This window comes from Microtus ochrogaster, chromosome 17, assembly GCF_000317375.1.
Source record: "Microtus ochrogaster isolate Prairie Vole_2 chromosome 17, MicOch1.0, whole genome shotgun sequence".
NCBI classification, from domain to species: Eukaryota; Metazoa; Chordata; class Mammalia; order Rodentia; family Cricetidae; genus Microtus; species Microtus ochrogaster.
Genome location: NC_022019.1, coordinates 32,901,382 through 32,922,551, shown reverse-complemented (window position 1 = coordinate 32,922,551; position 21,170 = coordinate 32,901,382). Strand labels below are relative to the sequence as shown.

General features: G+C 49.5%; 1 protein-coding gene across 2 annotated transcripts in view; it reads right to left on the bottom strand.

Annotated features, from left to right (window-relative positions):
* Positions 1–21,170, bottom strand: part of Farp1 (FERM, ARH/RhoGEF and pleckstrin domain protein 1) — a 227,591-nt gene that overhangs the window by 58,140 nt on the left and 148,281 nt on the right. For both annotated transcript variants that reach the window (XM_013349331.2, XM_005355684.2), the window contains exons 3-4: positions 12,574–12,678; positions 1,699–1,741 (exon numbers count right to left, since the gene is read on the bottom strand). In XM_013349331.2, coding sequence (XP_013204785.1) covers positions 1,699–1,741; positions 12,574–12,678 — 148 coding nt within the window. The remainder of the gene's footprint in view (positions 1–1,698; positions 1,742–12,573; positions 12,679–21,170) is intronic.

The following is a 21,170-nucleotide window of genomic DNA, read 5'->3' as shown; positions in this document are numbered from 1 at the left end:
GCAAGGAGTGCACAGACAGAGGAAACACACTCTGTACACACTTTTTATTTAAGTCAAAACAGAAAAACCGATGCTAAGGATCTTGAAATATTCCTCACTTAACTCTAAAAATGAGGGGAATGGCGGCACAAGCTGCAAGTCTCCGGCCAGCCTGGGGACAGGGAGAGGGAGGGAGGACGTCTACCCTTTCATGTCGGTCAGTCACTGACTGAGCACAAAACAACCACGGTTGGACAAGTCAGACAGAGGCCATTGCCATTTCCACACCCACGGGGCCATTCAGGTCCAAAGGAGCCCAAAGCTGGGAAAATCTTTATGTCAAAGCCAAGTGATGGTTTTGTCACACAGAGCCAGGATCCAGTTATGACCTCACGACTGCGGATGCTGTGCCACCACAAGGGGGCGCCTCACGCATCACTACAAAGATAGGGGACACTCTAGGGCCTGCCAGTCGTGGGGGCTGCTCTCGGTAGTGTGTCCCCCAGCTCCACTACTTATATCACAGAAACATGAGGGAACACAGCCTCTCGTTACTTAGCGTGAGTCACTGCTTACTTTAAATACCTGGAGAAGAGCATCAATTCCAACTGCAGGAGCACTCCCCACCCCCACCCCGCTGCAGTCTTTACCTCCACAGCAATGCCTAGAGTGGCCCAGAGGGGTTTCCCTAATCAGAGAAAGCGAGTTAGGGTGTGGGGTGAGCTTCAGGCGCAGCCAAAGCCTGCAGCTCCGGTCTCACCAACTTGATCTGGGCCCTTTGGGCTGACTTTAGGATCACAGCTTATCTCAAAGCAGTGAGAACGATAGGGAGATGGAGAGGGGAAATCAAGCTTCCTCTCTCCCAGTGTTTTCAGGGCCCTACTGATCTCTTCAAACATGCATGCCGCACTCACATGGAGCTCTGCTTGACAGTCAGACACACACCCTTACATACCCCACACACCCCACTAACACACACACACCCTCACACCCCACTAACACACACAAACCGCTCACACACACCACACACTTCACACAGTCCTCACACCACAGATATCACACACTCTATACACACACCCTCACACGCATACCACCCCCAACACACACTTCAGAGTCCACACATTCTATACACACACACACCATTAACACACATTCTCACACACACACAAACCACTCTTACACACCACACACACAGCACACACTCTATACACACACACTACACACCCCCTCACACACATACCAACCCCACACTTCCACACACTTACACATACACACACTACACACCCCCCCACACACATACCCCCCCCACACACAATTAAGCACTTTCTCCTCAGCCAAAACCAGCATCTGATTTCATAGGCTTTGCAGAGGGAGATTAGAAACCCTCAAATCTGTTTTATGAATACACGGCTCCACCCTTCCCCGGGGAACACGACAGTAACAGAAACCAGCATAGAGCAGACAAGCTCAATTATTCCGAGGCTTCATAGCAAGCATTAGTCACGAATCAAGTTTATTACAGAGTACGATGTATGAAAACGGCAGACGCCCCACACTTTAGCACGTGTGGGTTAGCGGTACGATGTATGAAAATGGCAGACTGTCACAAGAGGAAGACAAATCTACATCTCTAGTGTTTCATGTCACAGGCAGACACCCCCCGTGGGAGTCACCTGGCCTTATGTCTGCCACAGAGGTGAGCATGAAGGATATACTTACTTCGGATCTGTTTCGCAATGGGCTTCAGGAGGTCCAGCCACACCTAAGGAGAGGAAGAGCAAAAGGAGGCTTCAGTGGGAGTGCAAAGATCCGAGACCATGCAGAACTACTGAAATGAAGACACGTTCGAGAATCTCAGGTTGTGAGGGTTGGTTTTCCCTCCATTTCCTTTAAAATGTTTCTATTTTATTATCTTCTGTGTATAGGCATGCTGCCTGCAGGGATGTCTATGCACCACATACACGCAGTGCTTCTAGAAGTCAGCAGGGGGCGTCGGATGCCCTAGAACTGAAGTTACAGATGGCTGTGAGCCATACAGCCATTGTGTGTCTGCTGGATACCGAACCCAGGTCCTCTGGAAGAGGACCGTCATTCCAGTCTCTGCTAGCTTCTTTTGTATAATCTGCAGAATCTATGCCTGAATCTGACAATTAAAACCGTTTTGAGGGTATGGGGAGTGGCAGAGGTTAAGAGCACTGACTGTTCTTCTGTAGGACTTAGGTTCAACCAACACCCACATGGCAGTTCACAACAGCCAGTAACTCCAGCTCTAGGGGACCCGAAACCCTCTACTGATCTGTGTGTGTAATACATGGATGTGGTACACTAATACATGTAGGCAAAACACATATAGAATACACATACAAACACATAGAACATATATATATAAAAACACCCTTCTCTAAGTTCAGGTGAATAGCTAACAGGGATAGACAGTGCCTTCCACAGCAGCCCGCTTAGTAGATAGGAGGCTCAGGGCAGTGCAAAGAAGTTAAAACACTAAAAACTAAGAAAGTTTTGGGGCTGCTGAGATGCTCAGCAGCTAAGAGCTCAGAGGACCCAAGTACAGTGCCCGGCACCCATGTCAGACAGCTCACGACCATCTGCAACTCCAGCTCCAGGGGCTCTGATATTCTGAGCCTCTATGGGCATCTCCACTCCTGTGCACATACCAACATGTACACACACACACCTACACAAACGGAAAAGCCTAATAAAAATAAAGATTTTAGAAAACGAAGACATTTCCTACTCTTAGTTGTGCTTTTTTGTATTTCCCGTTGAGAAAATATTAACGAGTGAGTGATAATGAGTGATCCATGTTCCTAGCCGAGTCTAACAGGCACACTTCTTTGAGAAATGAAATCCATACATGGATACATATACACAGGATAGGAAATCCTTGAGGGACAAGAGAAGAGGAGTAAGCACTTAGAGACTATCATACCTCGCATGTTCCCGAAACTTCGCCAAACAAGCCAATGGGATTCCTGATATCCAGGAGAGAAACCCAAGCTGTGTGTGGTGCAGAATGTGTCCCAGGAGCCCCAACCAGAACTCAGAGGCAGACTGAGCTGGGTTCACCCACCCCCAAGTCCTAGCCCTCTTTTGCCCACATGCCCGCTCCCTGTATAAAGTTCAAATCAGAAAAAAACAGCTGGCTGCGTTAATAAAACCTAAGTTAAGCACACAAGTCCGTTTTATGGATTCTTTTTAAAAAGCTCTCCTTGAACTGACAGGGATTCTCGTTGCACATCGAATAGAAACAAGGTTAACGCCCTCATGGTGAGAGGAAAGGCTAGAGAAGGGAGTCGCGCGGAGCAAGCCACGTCAAGAATGACAGATATTTGCAAAGAGAAAATTTCAAAGGCAAAGAAGAAAATGCTGACTTTAGGGAACGATTTGTGCTAGAAATGCAAACCGAAACAATGAAATTCACGCAACTAGATACACACATGTGCTAACCGTGTGTGTGCGTGCCCATGCGTGTATATGTGTCTGTATGCGCAGTGGCCACGGAGGATAGCCAGGGCACAGGGGGCATCCCTTACTCTTATGGCCGGGTGGATGTGTGTGTGTGTGTGTGTGTGTGTGTACGTGTGTGTGTGTGTACGTATGTACTGAGCTGTTCCAGAAGGTGACCATTCGAACCTTCCTCTGTTGAGTCCTCCACTTCTGGAAACTGTGCATACCTATTATTAGGTATATATAAAAATATATAAAAAATATATAAATTTATGTACACAGAAATGCATACCTAGAGAGTGCTAATTTTAACTTTTTTTTTTTGTTTTGGTTTTTTGAGACAGGGTTTCGCTGTGGCTTTGGAGCCTGTCCTGGAACTAGCTCTGTAGACCAGGCTGGTCTCGAACTCACAGAGATCCGCCTGCCTCTGCCTCCTGAGTGTAATTTTAACATTTTTATGAATGAAATTTTTTTTTTACAATAGCCTAACTAAAGCAAGTAAATGGAATAAGGTGCATGATGTATTAGCAGGTAGGCACTAAGAATTATGGTCTTGATTATTTTTGTTTGTTTGAGACAGTCTCACTTCGGGGTCTCGCCAGCTTCCACTACTCAGCCTCAGGTAGGCACACGAGAGAACAAGGCTGTGATCGCAGATGTGAGACTGAGAGAAAGGAGGGCATCTGGTCCCTGTTCCACCAGGCAGGCAGGCCAGCAGTGTCCTTATCTAAGAACCAACGGGACTTGTTGATAAGCTGCAGATGACAGGTAAAGGAAAAGACAACGATCAGAACGACACCAAGGGACTGAAGGACCGAGAGATGTCCTAGATCAGCTGAGAAGGGGTGGGGAATGGGAGGGTGGGTGTGTCTAGAGTTCAGGAGAGGCTGACAAGTCATTTCTCATTTGGGATTTGTTCTGTGTTGACTCTACACCTGTTGAGCCCTGACAGCGACACGACACACACGGGTGAACACTTTAAGACCTGTCTTAAGCCACCTGGGGCTGCTGTAACAAAATGTCACAGGCTGGTCGGCTTATAAACAACAGGAACTGATATCTCTAATCCTAGGGTCTGAAAGTCCCAGAGAAGGCCCAGGTCCTGGTTCAAGGCATCTTTCAGTTGTACGCTCACATGGAAGAAAGGGTGAAACAGTCCAGCGCCCTTGGTCCTCCCTCACGCTCCATCCTCCCTCATGCTCCATCTTTCTGAGGTGGGATATTACCGTGGTCCTCCCTCATGCTCGATCTCTTTCTGAGGTTTTTTTTTTTTTTCTGTGATATTACCTTGTAGCTTTGTTAGGCCTGGAACTCGATCTGCTGACCAGGCTGGTCTTGAGCTCAGACCTCTGCCTTCTGAGTGCTAGGATTAAAGGCGTGAGTCACTAACACCAGACTCCTCTGACCTCTCTTAAATGGACCCTATACCATCCACAAGGGGCTCTGCCCGTGTGATCCAATCACCTTGCAAATGCCCTGGCTCCTAACACTGTCGACTTGTGGCTTAGGCTTGTGACACACGAATTCTGCAGACATGGAAACACTCATGGGGTAGTCAGGAGTAGCAGATCTTGTGTACCAGGGAACGGCAGTGTGTTCAGAAGGATAAACACGCAGCTGTCAAGCCAGAGGCGTTTGCCAGTCCACGTGGGAGACTCTCAGTTCAGCAGTGGCCTGGAAGGTCAGTGGGCAGTGAAGGGGTGTGAGCATTCCTGAGTGTCTCTGCTGAGAGGGAGGGAATGGAGGGAGGGTGACCTGCAGTTTGTAACTCAGAAAACACTCAGGTAAGACTTGCTCGGATGAGGGGTTGGACAGACAGACAAGATGAGCTGGGAGCCAGCGAGTGCGAGGAGACACTGGCACGGACCAGAAAGAATGTTTTCCATGCCGTAAGAGAGGAAAACGCAACGAAGGCAGACCCAGGGAGGTGGCATTGCTAATCTATGTGTCACTCTGCTTCCCTACGACGTCAGAGGACCCAAGGCTCCCAACAGCCACAGTGTGAGAGAGAGGGCTTTTCTGGGACCCTTCTGTGAACCCTGTGACCCTCAGTCCCTGTCACCAAGAGCTCTCTTGCTGCTGACGCTCAGAGAACTCGCCTACCAGACTTCTGCAAAGGGCAGAGCTACCACGTGCTGGCAACAGAGTCTCCAATTTTATGAATTGTTTTTAAACATCCCTCCCTCTGTTTTTGGCATTTCTCTGGAAGCATCAAATTCACATGGTGGTTTGAGCCAAACTGAGCATGTGGCTTTACAGCATACAGGTCTGCGAACATGAGCTCCGTGTGAGTTAAGCGGGCTTGAGCTGAGGAGCCCTGCGGTGACGGCACCCCAAGGCATCAATCATACCCCAGCTGAGCTGAGCCAGGGGCGAGGCGCCCGGCCAGCAGAGCAAGCAACAGCTGAGGGAGATGGGCTCGCCTACTGTCTTAGGGTTTCTACTGCTGTGAAGAGACACCATGACAACAGCCATCTTTTATAAGGGAAAACATTTAATCCGGCTGATTTACAGTTCAGAGGTTTAGTCTATTATTGCCATGGCGGGAAGCACGGTGGCGTGCAGGCATTTATGGTGCTAGAGAAGGAGCTGAGAGTTCTACATCTTGATCCCCAGGCAGCAGGAGAGACTGTGAGACTCTGAGCCTAGCTTGAACATCTGAAACCTCAAATCCCGCCCCCAGTGACATACTTCCTCCAACAAAACCACACCTCCTAATAGTGCTACTTCCTATGAGCCTGTGGGGCCATTTTCTTTCAAACCATCACACCTGTGATGCAGGACCTGCGCCTCAGTGATTGAATGAGCGTGGAACAGTTGGATGTTCTGGGCACTCTCCACCAAAGCAAAGCCCATCCCCCTCAGCCGTTGCTTGCTTGGTTGGCCGGGACCTCGCCCCTGGCTCAGCTCAGCTGGGGTATGATTGATGCCTTGCTCCTCAGCTCAAGCCCGCTTAACTCACACGGAGCTCATGTTCACAGACCTGTATGCTGTAAAGCCACATGCTCGGTTTGGCTCGGTTTGGTCCCAGGAGCCCATCCAAAGCGGAGCCAACTGCGCTGCCAGTGAGTGGGTCTCTGGAGGTGGAAGCCTGGAATTCTCTGACCTCTCTGAAATCAGTCCTGCTGTCTCCTGGGCATGTGGCTCCAACCAGCCTGTGGGGCTCAAGGAGGAACTTACGGAGTTGAACATCTTTGCTTGTTGAGATCTGAGGTCCTGCTGCTTTAGTTTATCCAGGCTGTGTAAGAACCCAAACTACTCCTGATGCCCAGAAAGACAGTGCCAGGATGGTGATGCGCCTCCCCTCCCCTCCCCCATCTTCCCTCCCCCATCCCTTACTCCACTACCTCACCCCCACCTCCCCTCCCATCCCCCCCACCTCCCCTGCCCTCTCCCTCCCCCCCTTGACACTTGAGTGTGAAATCACTTCCTAACACAGTCTATGCATTCATTGCACACTCTCTAAAGTGGGAAAGGAACCTTAGAGACGAAACAGAATAGGATAGAGACTGAGAACTGACTGAAATATAGGCAAGCCAGGGAAGATGGGCTGGGAAGCCATGTTGAACTGACCTGTAGAAACTCTTAGCTGCATCTGTTTGCTGACATTCCAGGGCCCAACACCCAGGGCCTCGGCATGGGACTGCCATTAGGAGACGTGACCTTTAAAAAGCTGGCTGGGTTAAATTGAGGGCATTAGTGTAGACCCTAATCCGGTCTGTCTCTAGTCCTAAGAAGAGACCCTGTGAGCACAGAAGGTCACAGTGGGGTGGCAGCCTCTGGCAAAAACAAGCAGAGCTGTGTGGAAGTAGATTCTGTTATTTAAAAATCACAGGTCCCTGACCGGTGTGTGTGTGTGTGTGTGTGTGTGTGTGTGTGTGTGTGTGTGTGTGTGTGTGTGTTCAAATGCCTGTCCTGTCTGGAGCATAAAAGGCTTCCTTCGAAGGTTAATGATTCGATATAAGTTCATCTCTCTTCCTGGTTTGTCATCCTGTAATTGTGAGCATATGTATGTGAACACACACACGCACAGTAGAGGGGCACGTGTATGTCTGTGCACATGGTGATCAGAGGCCAACATCAGATGTCTTTTGGATATTATGGCTAACTTATTTAATGTGTCAGGGAGCCTCAGCATGAGACAGGCTTGCCATCTCAGCACATTCTGAAGTATAGAATATTGGCTCACAGAAAGCCTGACCGCTGGGGCCTGCCCTGTCCCTCTGACTACCTGTTGGCATGGACAGCGCCAGATGCTGTGGTGACAGAGGCACACTTCCTCACCTCTTCCTGCTCACCTGTTCTGGGTGCCCTTCACCCTGCTGTACTGTTAACCCATACACCTGGCATGTTCTTCACGGGGCCCCCAGCTCACCTCAGATCCAGCCCTTGGGGAAGAAGCAAGGTGAGGGACGGTGAGTATTCATAAATAAAGCACATCCAGCAAGGGACACCTGCCATGCCAAATGACTGCGGTTTCTGACACAAAAACCATCAAAAGCACACTTGCCATGGGCGATACTTTTCTCCCGGCTACAAGGGACACAGAAAACAAATGGCAAATGTCAGTTTTTTTCCCATGAGTACCCACATTGGCTTTTAAGAAATCAGATCAGTTCATCAGACCCAGAAACTATGCCACTCAAGACTGGCAGGCTACCTTAGAAGAGTCTTAGTTACAATTCACGGACAGACTCCAAGAGAGAGCTGAGGGTCTTCTAGGTGGCAGGTGCTCACCCACTGCCGGAAGAATGGATGTTACCCACCCAGCTGTCTGGGATGGGTGGAGTGGCATTCTTAACGTGAGGAGGTCTGGGGACAGGCAGCAAAAGTAACACTCAGGACACGGGGCTTGGCTGAGCAGACAGAAGGCGGATCGGCTACCGGCTTCATTGTGAAGGCCTGGGTAAGAGCGTCTCTGAATTTGTCTGCTGTGATGTACGGATGGGACACCCACCCGGAGGAATAAAACCAAGCGGAGATTGGTAACTGGGGTGTGCATGCATCAAATCTGGACCGTGGCCTGTTTTGGTATAGTTCCAGAGCAAATGGGCCGTTTTAAGTAGGGGTGAAAAACTTCAATGAAGAATTATATGTCATGATATGTAAAAGCCATAGGACATCCAAACTTTTGTGGCCACAAACAAGGTGGGTTTTCCCCATGTATGTGCTTGTGCAGTAAACATGTGATGGCCAGAGAGAGACCTCAGGCATCATTCCTCAGACGACTGTCTACCTTACTTTTGACACCAAGCCTCTCACGGGCCTAGAACTCAGCCGTCAGGCTAGGCAGGCTGACCAACAAGCTCTGGGGACCTGGCCATCTTGTCTCTACACAGGATGGTCACCTGGGACACGGCACACCCTTTTGCTCACAGAGTCTGTGGCTGTTTCTGTGTGGCCAGGGCAGAGGTGGATCCATCAAGGCCTTTCTTCTATCAGACCAGCCAAGTTCTGCTGAGCCTTCCTGGTCACCAGGCCTCCACTTCAGGCTTCTGTGTCCACTGTTATCAAAAACTACCTTTGATCAGCCTCAGACCCAAAGTACAAGGTCTTAATGTTTAGATCAATAGCACTCCAGGCAAAGACCCAACCTATTTTTTGAAAGGCTGATAAAAAAGACTTCTCTGCTCTACAGAGAGATCCTTCAGGAACAGAAACTGCCTGGACCAGAAGGCAACAGGAAGCACACTCACTATGGCCACAGCAATGACCTCTGCTAACTGAGAAACTACAAGGGCAAGAGCCCAACTGACAACTTAATAATCACCACTTTCTTGTTGACGGCCTCAAGAAACACGTCTTATACTACAGAAAGCCTTCATTTTCCTTCCTAGGAAAAACAATGTTCTGGGTTGGAGGTGGAATTCTGTGGTAGAGTGTCTTCTTAGCATGGGCTTGGCCCTGGGTTTGATATGATGTGAGGGAGAAAGGGAGGGAGGGAGGGAGGGACTTGGCTTGAGTATTTAAAACAACGAGAAGAGAGGCAACAGGAATTCAAGTTGCCCGAATCTGACACTTTCTCACCCAGGGTCAAAAGGCATAACCCTAAACCTAGTCTGGCAGGGACCCCGAGGAACAGCTGAGAGTTCCCCATGTATCCTACACAGAAAACTACACAAAGCTAACGGAGGCAGTCCCAGGATTAGGCAGCTGTGAACGGCCTTCTGTTGAGGACTGTGGACCCCCAGACCTTGAATTTCCTGTAAGCAGCTTGTTATGCTTACAGCATCCAGGTAAAGAGATGGAGGCACAGCCAGGACCACACTCGGACACCAGTGTTCTGAAGAGATGGAGGCACAGCCAGGACCACACTCGGACACCAGTGTTCTGAAGAGATGGAGGCACAGCCAGGACCACACTAGGACACCAGTGTTCTGAAGAGATGGAGGCACAGCCAGGACCACACTAGGACACCAGTGTTCTGAAGAGATGGAGGCACAGCCAGGACCACACTCGGACACTGTTGCTCACTTACAAGGTCCCCTCAATGCTGCCGATCAATTTCACGAGAACAACTTGTTTTTACCATTCTACGAAATCAGCTCCTAGGCAGACACTGACGAGGACAGAACATAGAGACAGGACAGAACGATGACAGAATTTCAGTCCATCTCCAGCTTCCTACCAGTGTCTCTGCAGAACTTCCACAACCTGAGCTCTGATACCAAAACTAAAGAGATGCTGAGGATAAACCCGAGACGGAGCGGGGCACGACGTACTACTCCTCAGAGCAGGTACGTGCAGACGGCTGCTTCTGTCTGTCACATGCTGTCTGCCATTGCCGCAGGACGCTGAGGCACACTGTAAGTGCGCGTATACTGTTATGTACTGTGGTATCTGAATGGATGGGGAGTCTGGGAATCGAACCCACAGCCTGCGTGTTTGCTACCGCTGAGTTATACCCTCGAGTCTCATGGTTGGCCCTGTCTCTTTCAGCCATCACCGATACCTTTTGTTCTGCTTTTGTAGGTGTGCACATTTTTAAGGATGATCGTGAGTCCTAACAATACCCGCAGTACCCCTTAAAGGAGTCCGTAAGCCTAGGATAGAGACGTTCCTATGGCTACACAGAAAGGCACTGAGTCGGAAGGGTGCGGCTGGAGCCCGGTCTGCCATTAGCGAACTGACAGCCCATGCGTAGAGCCACTCGCAGACTCTCATGCCCGCGCCAACTTCAGCCGCAAAAGGCAACTCTGGTAGACAAGACTTGTATACTCCTGGGGACGGGAGAGCCATTAGGAGCATGCAGCATTTGGGCTTAGCAGGCTTGTTAGGAGTAACAAGCTAGCTGTCTTCGGGAGTTTGGAGAGCCGTTATTTTAACATAAAATGAGCTTATGAAACAAAGCTGCAGCCAGTGGCAATGCTCCGACCTGCCTACGCGGTAATCGCTTCTTTCTGGACTCTCTAATGAACGGGAACTCGGCCTCTCACCATCTGACCCCTCATGTTTCTTCTGTGCTTACGACTTAGCGGAGACACAAAACTGTCAGGGAAACGGGGACTTACGAATTAGCAGGTCTGGAGCTACTTGCCACATCAAAGAAAGGACCGGGCCAGGGAAGCTTACAGTTACGGTCCAGACTAAAAAAAAAGACAGCGTGGGCTGGGAATGAAGTTTGCATAGCCTATTGAATGAAAATCCTTAGACAAGGCGGGGCTAATGGCAGGTTGTGTGGCAGTGGCATCAGCAGAGAAACATCACCTGCCTCACTTTACGTTCCTGGTTCACGTGCCAGTGGCTGTGGGCAGAGCACAGGACCGCAGCCAGGGCCTCCGCATTGCCCAATCTTTCCCTGGAACACACTCCTCTCAGGGTTTGACTTTGCCAGGTCTGGTCACCTCTAGCTACCATCGGCTCTGACTTTGTGCTCTCCCTTCAGCGTCTTCCTTCCTTCTCAGCCTCTTTTCTTACCTCTCTGATCTTGTTTCAAAGTTTTGGTTGATTCTTAAAACAATACCAGTTGTCTAGACTTCAAACTTCTACTCCTATGCTCTAAGGAATTCACCATCTAGTCCTGCTTATGGGCCACGCCCATCAGCGTGGGACCTCCGATGAGCCCTTGCTCAGGTCTGGTGAGCTCTGTCATCTCCCAAACACAGCCCTCCGCTAGGCTTCCCCTCTTCCACCAACAGACACGTAACCTCCTTAGACCACAAACTGGGCCACTCTGAGCCCCGCTTCCCTCACTGCTCCAACGATCCCACCTAATCCTAGCACCTACGCACCATGCTTCAGGTTCCAGGCCACACTAACACAGCAGGTCCCCTATGGCTGTCCTGAGCCCAGACTCTCCGACTGCAGTTAGATGCAGTGGCCTTCCACATCCAGGAATCAAATCGTGCCCCACGCTGCCTCAAATGCACCAGCAGCTGCCCAAGCCAGCAACCTGGCACGGCCCTGGAAATTCATAGTCACAGCCCCTGAGCACTGCAGTCACAGACAGGAGGGACCCACAGGAGCTGGCATCAAACACACAGGTAGGATTTGACAACTGGGTATGGCAAAAATGACAATATGAGAATAACTTATTCATAGTTACTGAGATGAGTTATATATTAAACGACAATGCCTTGGATACAAACATAGATAAAATACATCTTAAGACGTATTCCTCCCAGTTGATTAGATCTCCTCTGTAAACTACGGAGGAGCTAGAACAATGTGGGGGGCGGGAGGAGGGGGGTTCAGCGGCGAGGAACACTGGCTGGTTTCCCAGGAGACCTGGGTTTGATTCTCAGCACCCACATGGCTGCTCATAACTGTCACTCTAGTACCAGGGGATCCAACGCCCTCTTCTGGCCTCCACAAGCATTGCATCCACATTGTAAACATATGCATGCAGGCCAAAAAACCACCCAAGTACCTGTGGGTCGTGACCCCTTTGGGAGAGGAAGGCAGGGCAGAGGGAGGCGGTTTCCAGCCTCAGACACTGCTGGCAGAGGCACAAATTACCTTTACACGTAGTTTGGACATTTGATCAAATATATATTTAAAATACAACCAGTGCTTTCTGGGAGTTTTCCTTCTACTTCCTTCTGCATGGCCAGAGAAGTAGGGATTCCTCCCCACCCCTGAACAGTGGGCAGGTGGGGATGTTCAGCTGGCGTCCCCGGTGTCTCCTACCATGATCTTTTTGTGGTCAGGGAACTCCAGGCCGAAGTAGTCGCCCTCCACGAGATTGAGGTGGTTGCACACGGCGTCCAGCAGCACCTTCCCGGGAGCTCGTTGCTATGGACAGAAAGAAGCGGTGTTAGAGATGGCCTCTCTGCGTGTGGCCAGGCACACAGACCACACTGCTCCCAGTTCCCGCATCAGCGGGGCTCACAAGGGGCACGCAGGACTCGCCACCATCCACCCCGTGAATCCTGGGTGCCACGTCTGTGTCTGTGTTCTTGCTGAGTCCGGACCAAGATAAAGCGATTTCCCCGACCTCAACCCCAGCCACAGCATCTCTCCTTTTCTAGTAACAAACTGCTTCAGTTTCTAGAAGGAGTGTGCCGCTGTGTTACTGTGTGTTGCTGTGTGCCGCTGTGTGCTCCTGTGTGTTGCTGTGTGATGCTGTGACTGAGTGCCGCTGTGTGGCCAGCCTGGTCTTGAACACACTGTCCTTCTGCCTTAGCCTCCTGAGAGCTGGGACAGCAGACATAGAAGAACATGCCTGGAGTCTGTTTCTGAGAACAGTACTGGGTTTGCTGCACACAGAGCAGGGATCTCAGTTTCTTTACCTGCCCCGTGCAATTGTTACCCTAGGGCAGGGGAGACGGCTCAGCAGGTAAAAGAGCTTGCCGCCAAGCCTGGCAACCGACCTGAGTTCAGCTCTCAGGTCTGCACAACAGGAGAGAAGGGGGTGACATGGAGAACACCCCAACTTAGAACCATGCCTCGGTTTCTCTTTGTAACTCCATGGACTCCTAAGACCTTGCTGGTAAGATGGATCAAGTCCTACCACACACGCCAAACCTCAGCGGGCAGGTGTGACGAGATCGCTGGTTCCAACACACACACACACAACAGTTTAGGAGCCGTCTAACTCGAGATGCTGAATGACAGCGAGGGCTGGGAGCTGACAGGTACCGTGACGGCGTGCCCATTAGCCTGTCCTCACAGGGCCACCGGGGCCAATAAAGATGGCTCAGTGTGGGGCATCACACTTCCATTGCTCTAACAGACGCCTCTTTACGGCCCCGTAGTTGCCGTCACGGCAATCTAGAAGATACCCACAGCTACGTGCGGCAGCACAACATCCTCTGTGGAATGTCACGGGTCATGGTCCGGCCATTCCACATGCACAGCTGGCAGGAGTAAGACGTGGCCACCAGAGATCCCCTTCTTCCCTATGACATGCATTCCCAAGCACATTTCTCCAAAGAGAGAGACGTGAGAGAGGACGGCGGGCTACGGGTCACCAACCCTGCTTTCTGTCACCATGTGCTGTCATCTGCTGCCTCTGACATGCTACGTGCACACAGTCATTCCCAGTCAGGCTGACGGATGCAGACAGTGACCTGCTTACACCAACCCTTCATTCTAGGTTCACTTCTCACACCAGAATACAAGAAGCCACATGATTAGCTTATGGACAGTCACATCTTCTAGAACCTTCTTTCCTTCAGTAACTTCAGCAAAAGCCGGAGACTTTTAACAAAAAACATTTTTAAAATGGGCCCAGGAGTAAAACGTTGTGGAAGAATTACTATATTGTACAGTGTAGAGTTTCACAACCTCCAACACTGTCTGTTTTTTTTTTTTTTTAAAAAAAAAAAAAGGATTTGCCAATTATCTGCCCAGCTGGCGGGCACTCATATTTCCCCAAGAATTCCTGGAACTAAGGGAATCTGATAACCTCAACTAGATTTACAGACTCTGAGAAATGAGACGTCACAGTTCAACACTAGAAATTTAAATACAAGCAGAGAGAAGTCAGGATACAGTGGATGTTTCTACAGACAAGGGTATTAGACTAATACTCGTCATAGAGAGATGGGGAGCTTCCATTGACACTGAGGCCTTCATGAGTCAGTACAGGTGTCCAGGGTCACGGCTAACTTCCTGCTCAACCCCAGGCTACCTCAGCCTTGCAAATGCTACCTGCGCGCTGTCACAGAGCAGCAGCAGAAGGGACTGCCTGCCTGCGGTGTGGGTCGTAGTTAACAGTGGATCGCATTCCTTTTTTAAGGTTCACTTATTTATGTACATGAGTGCTCTACCTGCATGCATGCCTGTAGGACAGAAGAGGGCGCCAGATCCCATTACAGATGGCTGTGAGCCACCATGTGGTTGCTGGGAATTGAACTCAGGACCTCTGGAAGCACAGAGCTATTAACCACTGAGTCATCTCCAGTGCCTGGATCTCATTTCTTAAAATATTCTGAAAATTTACTTTTTTGTGCCTATTTACACACATGCCTCTTCTGTGGTCCTGGAGCTGCCGACTCAAAGCCCAAGTGACTGCTTTCTGGTCCCTGAGATCCACTGAGGATGGATGACCAGGAAGCATCCTGAATCCCCCGTGAATTCACAGGTAAATGATACCCTGATGTCTTCCAGGAACTCACCATCAATGTTGATTCCAGTGGGTATCAGGCCACTACAGCCTAAAATGCCCATTGAAAGAGAGAGGTGAGAGGGGGGAAATAAAGAGAAAGAGAGAGAGAGAGAGAGAGAGAGAGAGAGAGAGAGAGAGAGAGAGAGAGAGAGAAAGCCAGCCATATTGGGGAGAAGGGTCAGTCTATATAGCACCTGCCACACAGGTGCAAGGGCCTGAGCTGGCACCCCAGAACCTACACAGAAGCTGGCCATGATGTCATGTCTGCGCCCTATTGCCGTGCCGCTGGAGGAACAAAGACAGAGGAATCCTCCAAGCTCGCTGGCCATGGCCTCTAGTCAAGTGTGAGCTCCAGGTTCAGTGAGAGACTGAGAGTATTAGAAACCCAACATCAGTCCCTGCTCTCCATACACACGCACATGCAAGCACACACGTGTGCACACCTGTAAACAGTCTAAGCTGAGCGGTGGGCAAATGGCTTGGCTAGCATGCAATTAGCCCCCACCCCCATTTAATTCCCAACCTGTATAAAACAGGTGTGTGCCTGGGATTCCAGCACTTAGGACATTTTCGCCCCTACCTCCCAAGTTCAAGGTCACCTTCAACAACACAGGGAGTGGGAAGACAGCCTGGGCTACTTGAGACTCTGTTTCTAAATAAACAGATAAGGTACTGTTGTTGGGGCGGGGGTGGGGGGTGGGGTGGTGGTGGTGGTGGCAGCAGCATCATTTAAGAAGGCAAAACACAAAGACAGTGATGAAACATCTAGAAAAACATTTTCTAAGAGTGGCCTTGTTATCAGGTGACATATCTATGTATGACAATAGGGATTTAATATGACAGTGGCCTGCTACGGAGATTTTATCTGTCTGTCCATCCATCATCCATCCATCCGTCCATCCATCCATCTATCTACCCACCTATCGACCAGCTTACCTACCTACCTATCGACTGGTTTTTCCAGATGGGGTTTCTCTGTGTAACAGCTCTGGCTGTCCTGGAACTTGCTTTATAAACCAAGTTGGCCTCAAACTCACAGAGATCCACCTGTCTCTGTCTCCTGAGTGCTGGAATTAAAGGAGTATACCACCACCACCTGGCGACATTTTTTTTTTAATTTTTATTTTATGTATATGAGTGTTTTGCTTGCATGTATGCTTGTGCACATGTGTAAGCCAGGTGCCCTTGGAAGCCAGAAGAGGGCATCAGATCCCCGATAGCTGGAATTACAGATGGCTGCAGGCCACCATGTGGGTGTTAGAAATTGAACCCAGGTCTCCTCTAAGAGCAGCTGAGCCAACTCTCCAGACCCCTATGGGTGTTTCCTCAAATATCCCCATAAGGCTGTACTTTTGCAGATCACTAAGGTTCCCATGGCCTATAGAAATCTGAATCCAGCCAACCCCATATTCCAGTAGTCCTGATAAAATATTCTAGAAGTATTTCCCTTATGAGAGGTCAAAGCGTAACTATGATGTTTCATTCTGGAGAACAAATTGGCAATAAATGAAACCACATAATCAAATCTCTTTCATTTTTTTTCTTATTGGCTACTCTTAATTAAGCTCCAAGAGCATTTGAATTTTAATCTAGCGCACAAACAAGTTGGCGGACTCCACACTGTGGTGCCCGTTGCCTTCTCCATTTTAAATTGGACTTTCATTGGGCCCTATCAAATCACATTAGTGGGGCGTTCACAGGCTTGGGAAGCAATCCCTGAATCCTAAATGGTGCAAATATTCACAGACACGGTCTAGCAAACAGAACCTCAGGACCGAGGGCATGAATACTGCACCTCTCCCCCCACCCCCCAGCTCTTGTGTTCTCAGGTTATCCGTACACTTTCATGCAAGGACTCTTCTGCTCCCCCGAAAGACTAAAGCTGCAGCTTTGCAGATGAGGGGCACAGCCTCTCTTTTCCTCACCTCCCTAAAGGACTGAATGAATGAATCTCCTACTGGAGAAAGCTTTCGGGAATTCTCTCACAGACAGAAATCTACAAACGTAGCATCTGACCAGGCTTACAAAATTTCCATCTGCTCAGGTTTTGGAAAGCCATCTACGGGAGTGTTCCCCCCCTCCTCTTTTGAGGGTTTAGTGTAACCATGGCAACCAGGGCACACACACACACACACACTTACCCAACAGAAAGAAATGGCTTCTCTCTCTAAAGCCTTGCCAGTCTTCCTAGCAACAGAACCGTTGAGAATACTGTTCTAAGTCCCGTATTCCACCGTCTACCAGTCTGACCATAGGGCACTACAACGCCCCATGGATTTTCTTAACATTCTCACAGTCTTCTTTCTTGGACCATCTCTGAATGGGTAAACAGAGCTATTAATAAGCACTATAGCTGGAGAAGGCTGAGATATTCTAAGGGAGTGAGGTCAAGTGTGGCCATTATGCTATGAATAGGAAAATGATTTCCTCTAAGTCCCTGGTATAAACAAATAATCAGGTAAATTAGATTGGGCGGTAAGTGCTACTTGCTAAGTTCCAGGCCACTGAGAGACTGTTTCTAAAAATAGGGTGGGCAGCACCCAAGGAACGGCACCTGAAGTTGTCCTTACAGTATGCATTACACAGGCAGGGGCACAGGTGCCGAGTTATCATGGTCAATGCTGGGAAGGACGGTGTGCAGCTTCTCAGAGCAAACAGGTCCTGATGGTACTCCGGTAGACTGTCGTTAGCATGCTATCCCGTGTCTAGTGTTCTGCCTTCTGGTCCTAATACATGAACAGCCACTTTAGGGCCTGGTTCTCAGCCACATGAGAACAGACAGTGCACGTTTGGTACTGTCCCTTTAGGAGGTGACAAGGAGATAATGCCTGGATAGGCAGACTGGGGAAAATTCCAGCCTTCACAAGTCCTACACCTCAAGTTCAAGTACACCTAGCACACAAGCTAACTACAGGAGGTGATTTATTTTTCTCATGGCTAAAAAGCCCCTACCCCTTTACTGCCATTATTCTGTATGTAAACCATATTCCACAGTTCAAGATCTATTTCATCATCTCTTGTGAAAGATTCACACTGGGTCTCGGCATCTCTCAGCTCTGTTCTCAGGACGCCCATTAATTCAGCTGGGCCCTTCCTATGCTCCTGCTCCAACAGCCCCCAGCTCCAGAGACCAGCTATCCTTGAAGTGCAAGCCAAGGAGGACACAGACTGAGAAATTCCACAAGAATCTGGATCTCTGTGTAAATGCCCATGGTTTTTTGCCTGTTCCTAGAAGGATTAGCACAAGGCCACTGGCAGCCTGGGCTTAAAGCAAACTAGGGGGAAACGTCAGACTTGGGGCTAAATATAGCAAAATGAACACATGCAACGTGTCTCAACTGTTTCCAGACACCCTGCTAAAATGACAGTAGAAGAATAAAAAGAAAAAAAAATTTTTAAATTTAAAAAAAGGAGCAAGTTCTTAGAAGAAAATGAGAGGGGGACATCAGGTGAGAGATGTCTTCGGAATTCTGGGAGATGACAGAGAAGCAAGCAGAAATCTAATTACAGAGGAGAGGAGGAGGGGAGCCTGGAGTCAGGAGCAGTCAGAGGAGGAAGAATGCCCAATGCTGGCAACGGAGGATGCTGCGTGTCTGGTAGCTTGGGACTTGGAAGTTCTCTTCAAAGCATGCGCGCTCACAAGCCTGAGACCCTACAGGTTCCTGAACACCAACAACAGTGAAACCCGGAAGGCTGTAAAGGAGGGTGGATGGCTGGTGATCATGAAAGAGCTCTCAGGACTAAACAAGGCAAGGCAGAAATAAAATCTCCTGAGAGTCAGAAGGTAAAACCAGACCGCCCAGCAGGAGAGAACAGGAACCAGGCCAAGCACTAGACGTCAGAGCTCAGGGTTGGGCAACACCTAGGAGTTCTGAACCTGAGCTCCACGCCAAAGGCCACGGAGAATGGAAATCAGCTAGCAGGAAAGGAGACACATCAGAGAGGAATTCCCAGAGGGGGCATCGCAGAGTGGAGGAGCAAGGCTGGTCTCAAAGCTGAAAAGACGTGTGAAGGTAATTCTCAAGGTCCAAGCTGGTGTGGGAATTCTGGAAAGCTCAGCTACACTGACTGCTGGATGAGAAGTCCCCAGAGCATGTCTTGGTGGTTCTGACATGGTCACAAAACACCACAGAGTGCACTTCCCCAGCCTATGACATGCCCCACGACACACCCACACTATGAATACTTCAGCAGATGCTGTACAGTTGTATGTATTTGGTACAGCCCACTGCCAAGTGCACACAGTATAAACACACTACCATGTCTCTTATCACTATTGCTATGCCCTGTACAGAATTCCCGAGCTGTACTTTCCTAACTCTGCAAGTCAGTGGTTGGTTTACACCGGCATGACCACAGACCACGAGGGAAGTGTCACGGCTCTCCTGTCACAGGGCACCAGGGATCCTTCAGCTCCATCATAATCCCCTGGGACCGCCATCATGGCTGGCAGTCCGTAATGGAGAAGGTGTTTTATGTGGTGTGTAGCTATGGAGTAGAAACAGTCACAGGCCTTGGCTGAAGTTTCCACTTCAGGGAACATTTGCAGCGATGCCTATGTAATCGGACACTTAACATCTGCGGGGATCCCTAGGTGGACCTCATCTACGTGTCACACGTGGGCCATTTCGGCACGGAGGTCATCATCATGTGGGCCATTTCGGCACGGAGGTCGTCATGCCACGGCTGCACTCACGCGAGCCAAGCTACTCTGCCACAGGGCCGGGGACCCTGAGCACCCAGAACTCAGTATACTAAGGTGATGGCCACAATGCCACGGAGGAACAAAAGACTACAGATAACTCAGGAATCAAAGAGCTGTCTGGTGCCCAGGGCAGGAAAGAGTGTGATCACTAGAGACAGGAAATAAGACTTCACACCTCAGCTCCGGGGAGCTGGGACAAAGCTGTCATTGGACGGATGTAGCTAGATGTTTAGGTCTGCCCATTAGTCTGCACACAAACGCTGCCTTTCTCCCCCTTAAGGAGGCTCTCGGGTGGCCACGCCGCCTGCAAGGACACACTGTCTCCTTGTTCCCCACGGCACTGAGCCTCGGTGTTCAGAACACTCATTAAACACACATCGGATTGGGTTTCAGGGAGTCCCCGAATTCAGGACAGGAGAGAATGGGCCCTTTCAGCTTCACCGTACGTAATTCATGGGTGTTGTAACCAGAGTGCTGGGCGCAGAACTTCCTTCGCTATGCATCCCAGGGCCATGCACAGAACGTGTGTGCACGTAGGGCTGGGGATATCTACCGCTCTCCTGAAAACCTGTCGTGAGGAGGGGCTGGGGAGAGAAGCCAGTCTTTCAGGGCTGTGTTAGTCTTCTCCTAACACTAGGGCTTTATTGTCCTTGAGTAGTAAGAATGTCTAAATTTTATTAACAAAAAAAGACCCTGCTTAGGGGCTAGAGAGATGGCTCAGAGGCTAAGAGCACCGGCTGCTCTTCCAGAAGTGAAACCGCCATGGCACACGCTTTAACATACACAACCATAACACACTCCGAATTTACACCTTCCAAACACTATCTGTGCACACTACAGAGGAAAGGCCCACCACAGCTGAACGGGTAAAGTCCAGGACCCTATTTCCCCTTCTTTTCTTGTCCCAGTCAGTGGCCACGTTGCCTCTACCTTACCCTTGGGTAGTTCTAGGGATAGATCGCGTCTGTGAACGTGGTGGCACACTGGTTCTGGATGACTAGGGCTGTCAGGGGATTTGATGACTGGGGGTTCTGTCACCCCAGTGCTACTGTGGGATTGCTTAACCATACTGAAGAGAGGGCTGTAAAATGTATACACGTCTATTATATATAAGCACTATGTGACATATATAAACATTCTGTGTAAGTCTCATGATTCCACTCAAAACACTATCTTCAGACGTGATCTCTCATCTTCTTATGAATGTTATAATCTGTAACTTTCCTTGGGTTACATTTTTTAATCTTTTGAGAATTTCATACATACTTGTGTTGTAGTTCCATAATTTCCAGCCACCCTCTCAGTTCCTCCCATATCCATATCATCCCCTCTAGAACCTATGACCGTCTATAAAGACCACCATGTCACACATACGTACACACAGACCACCATGCCACACATACGTACACACAGACCACCACGTCACACATACATACACACAGACCACCATGTCACACATACATACACACA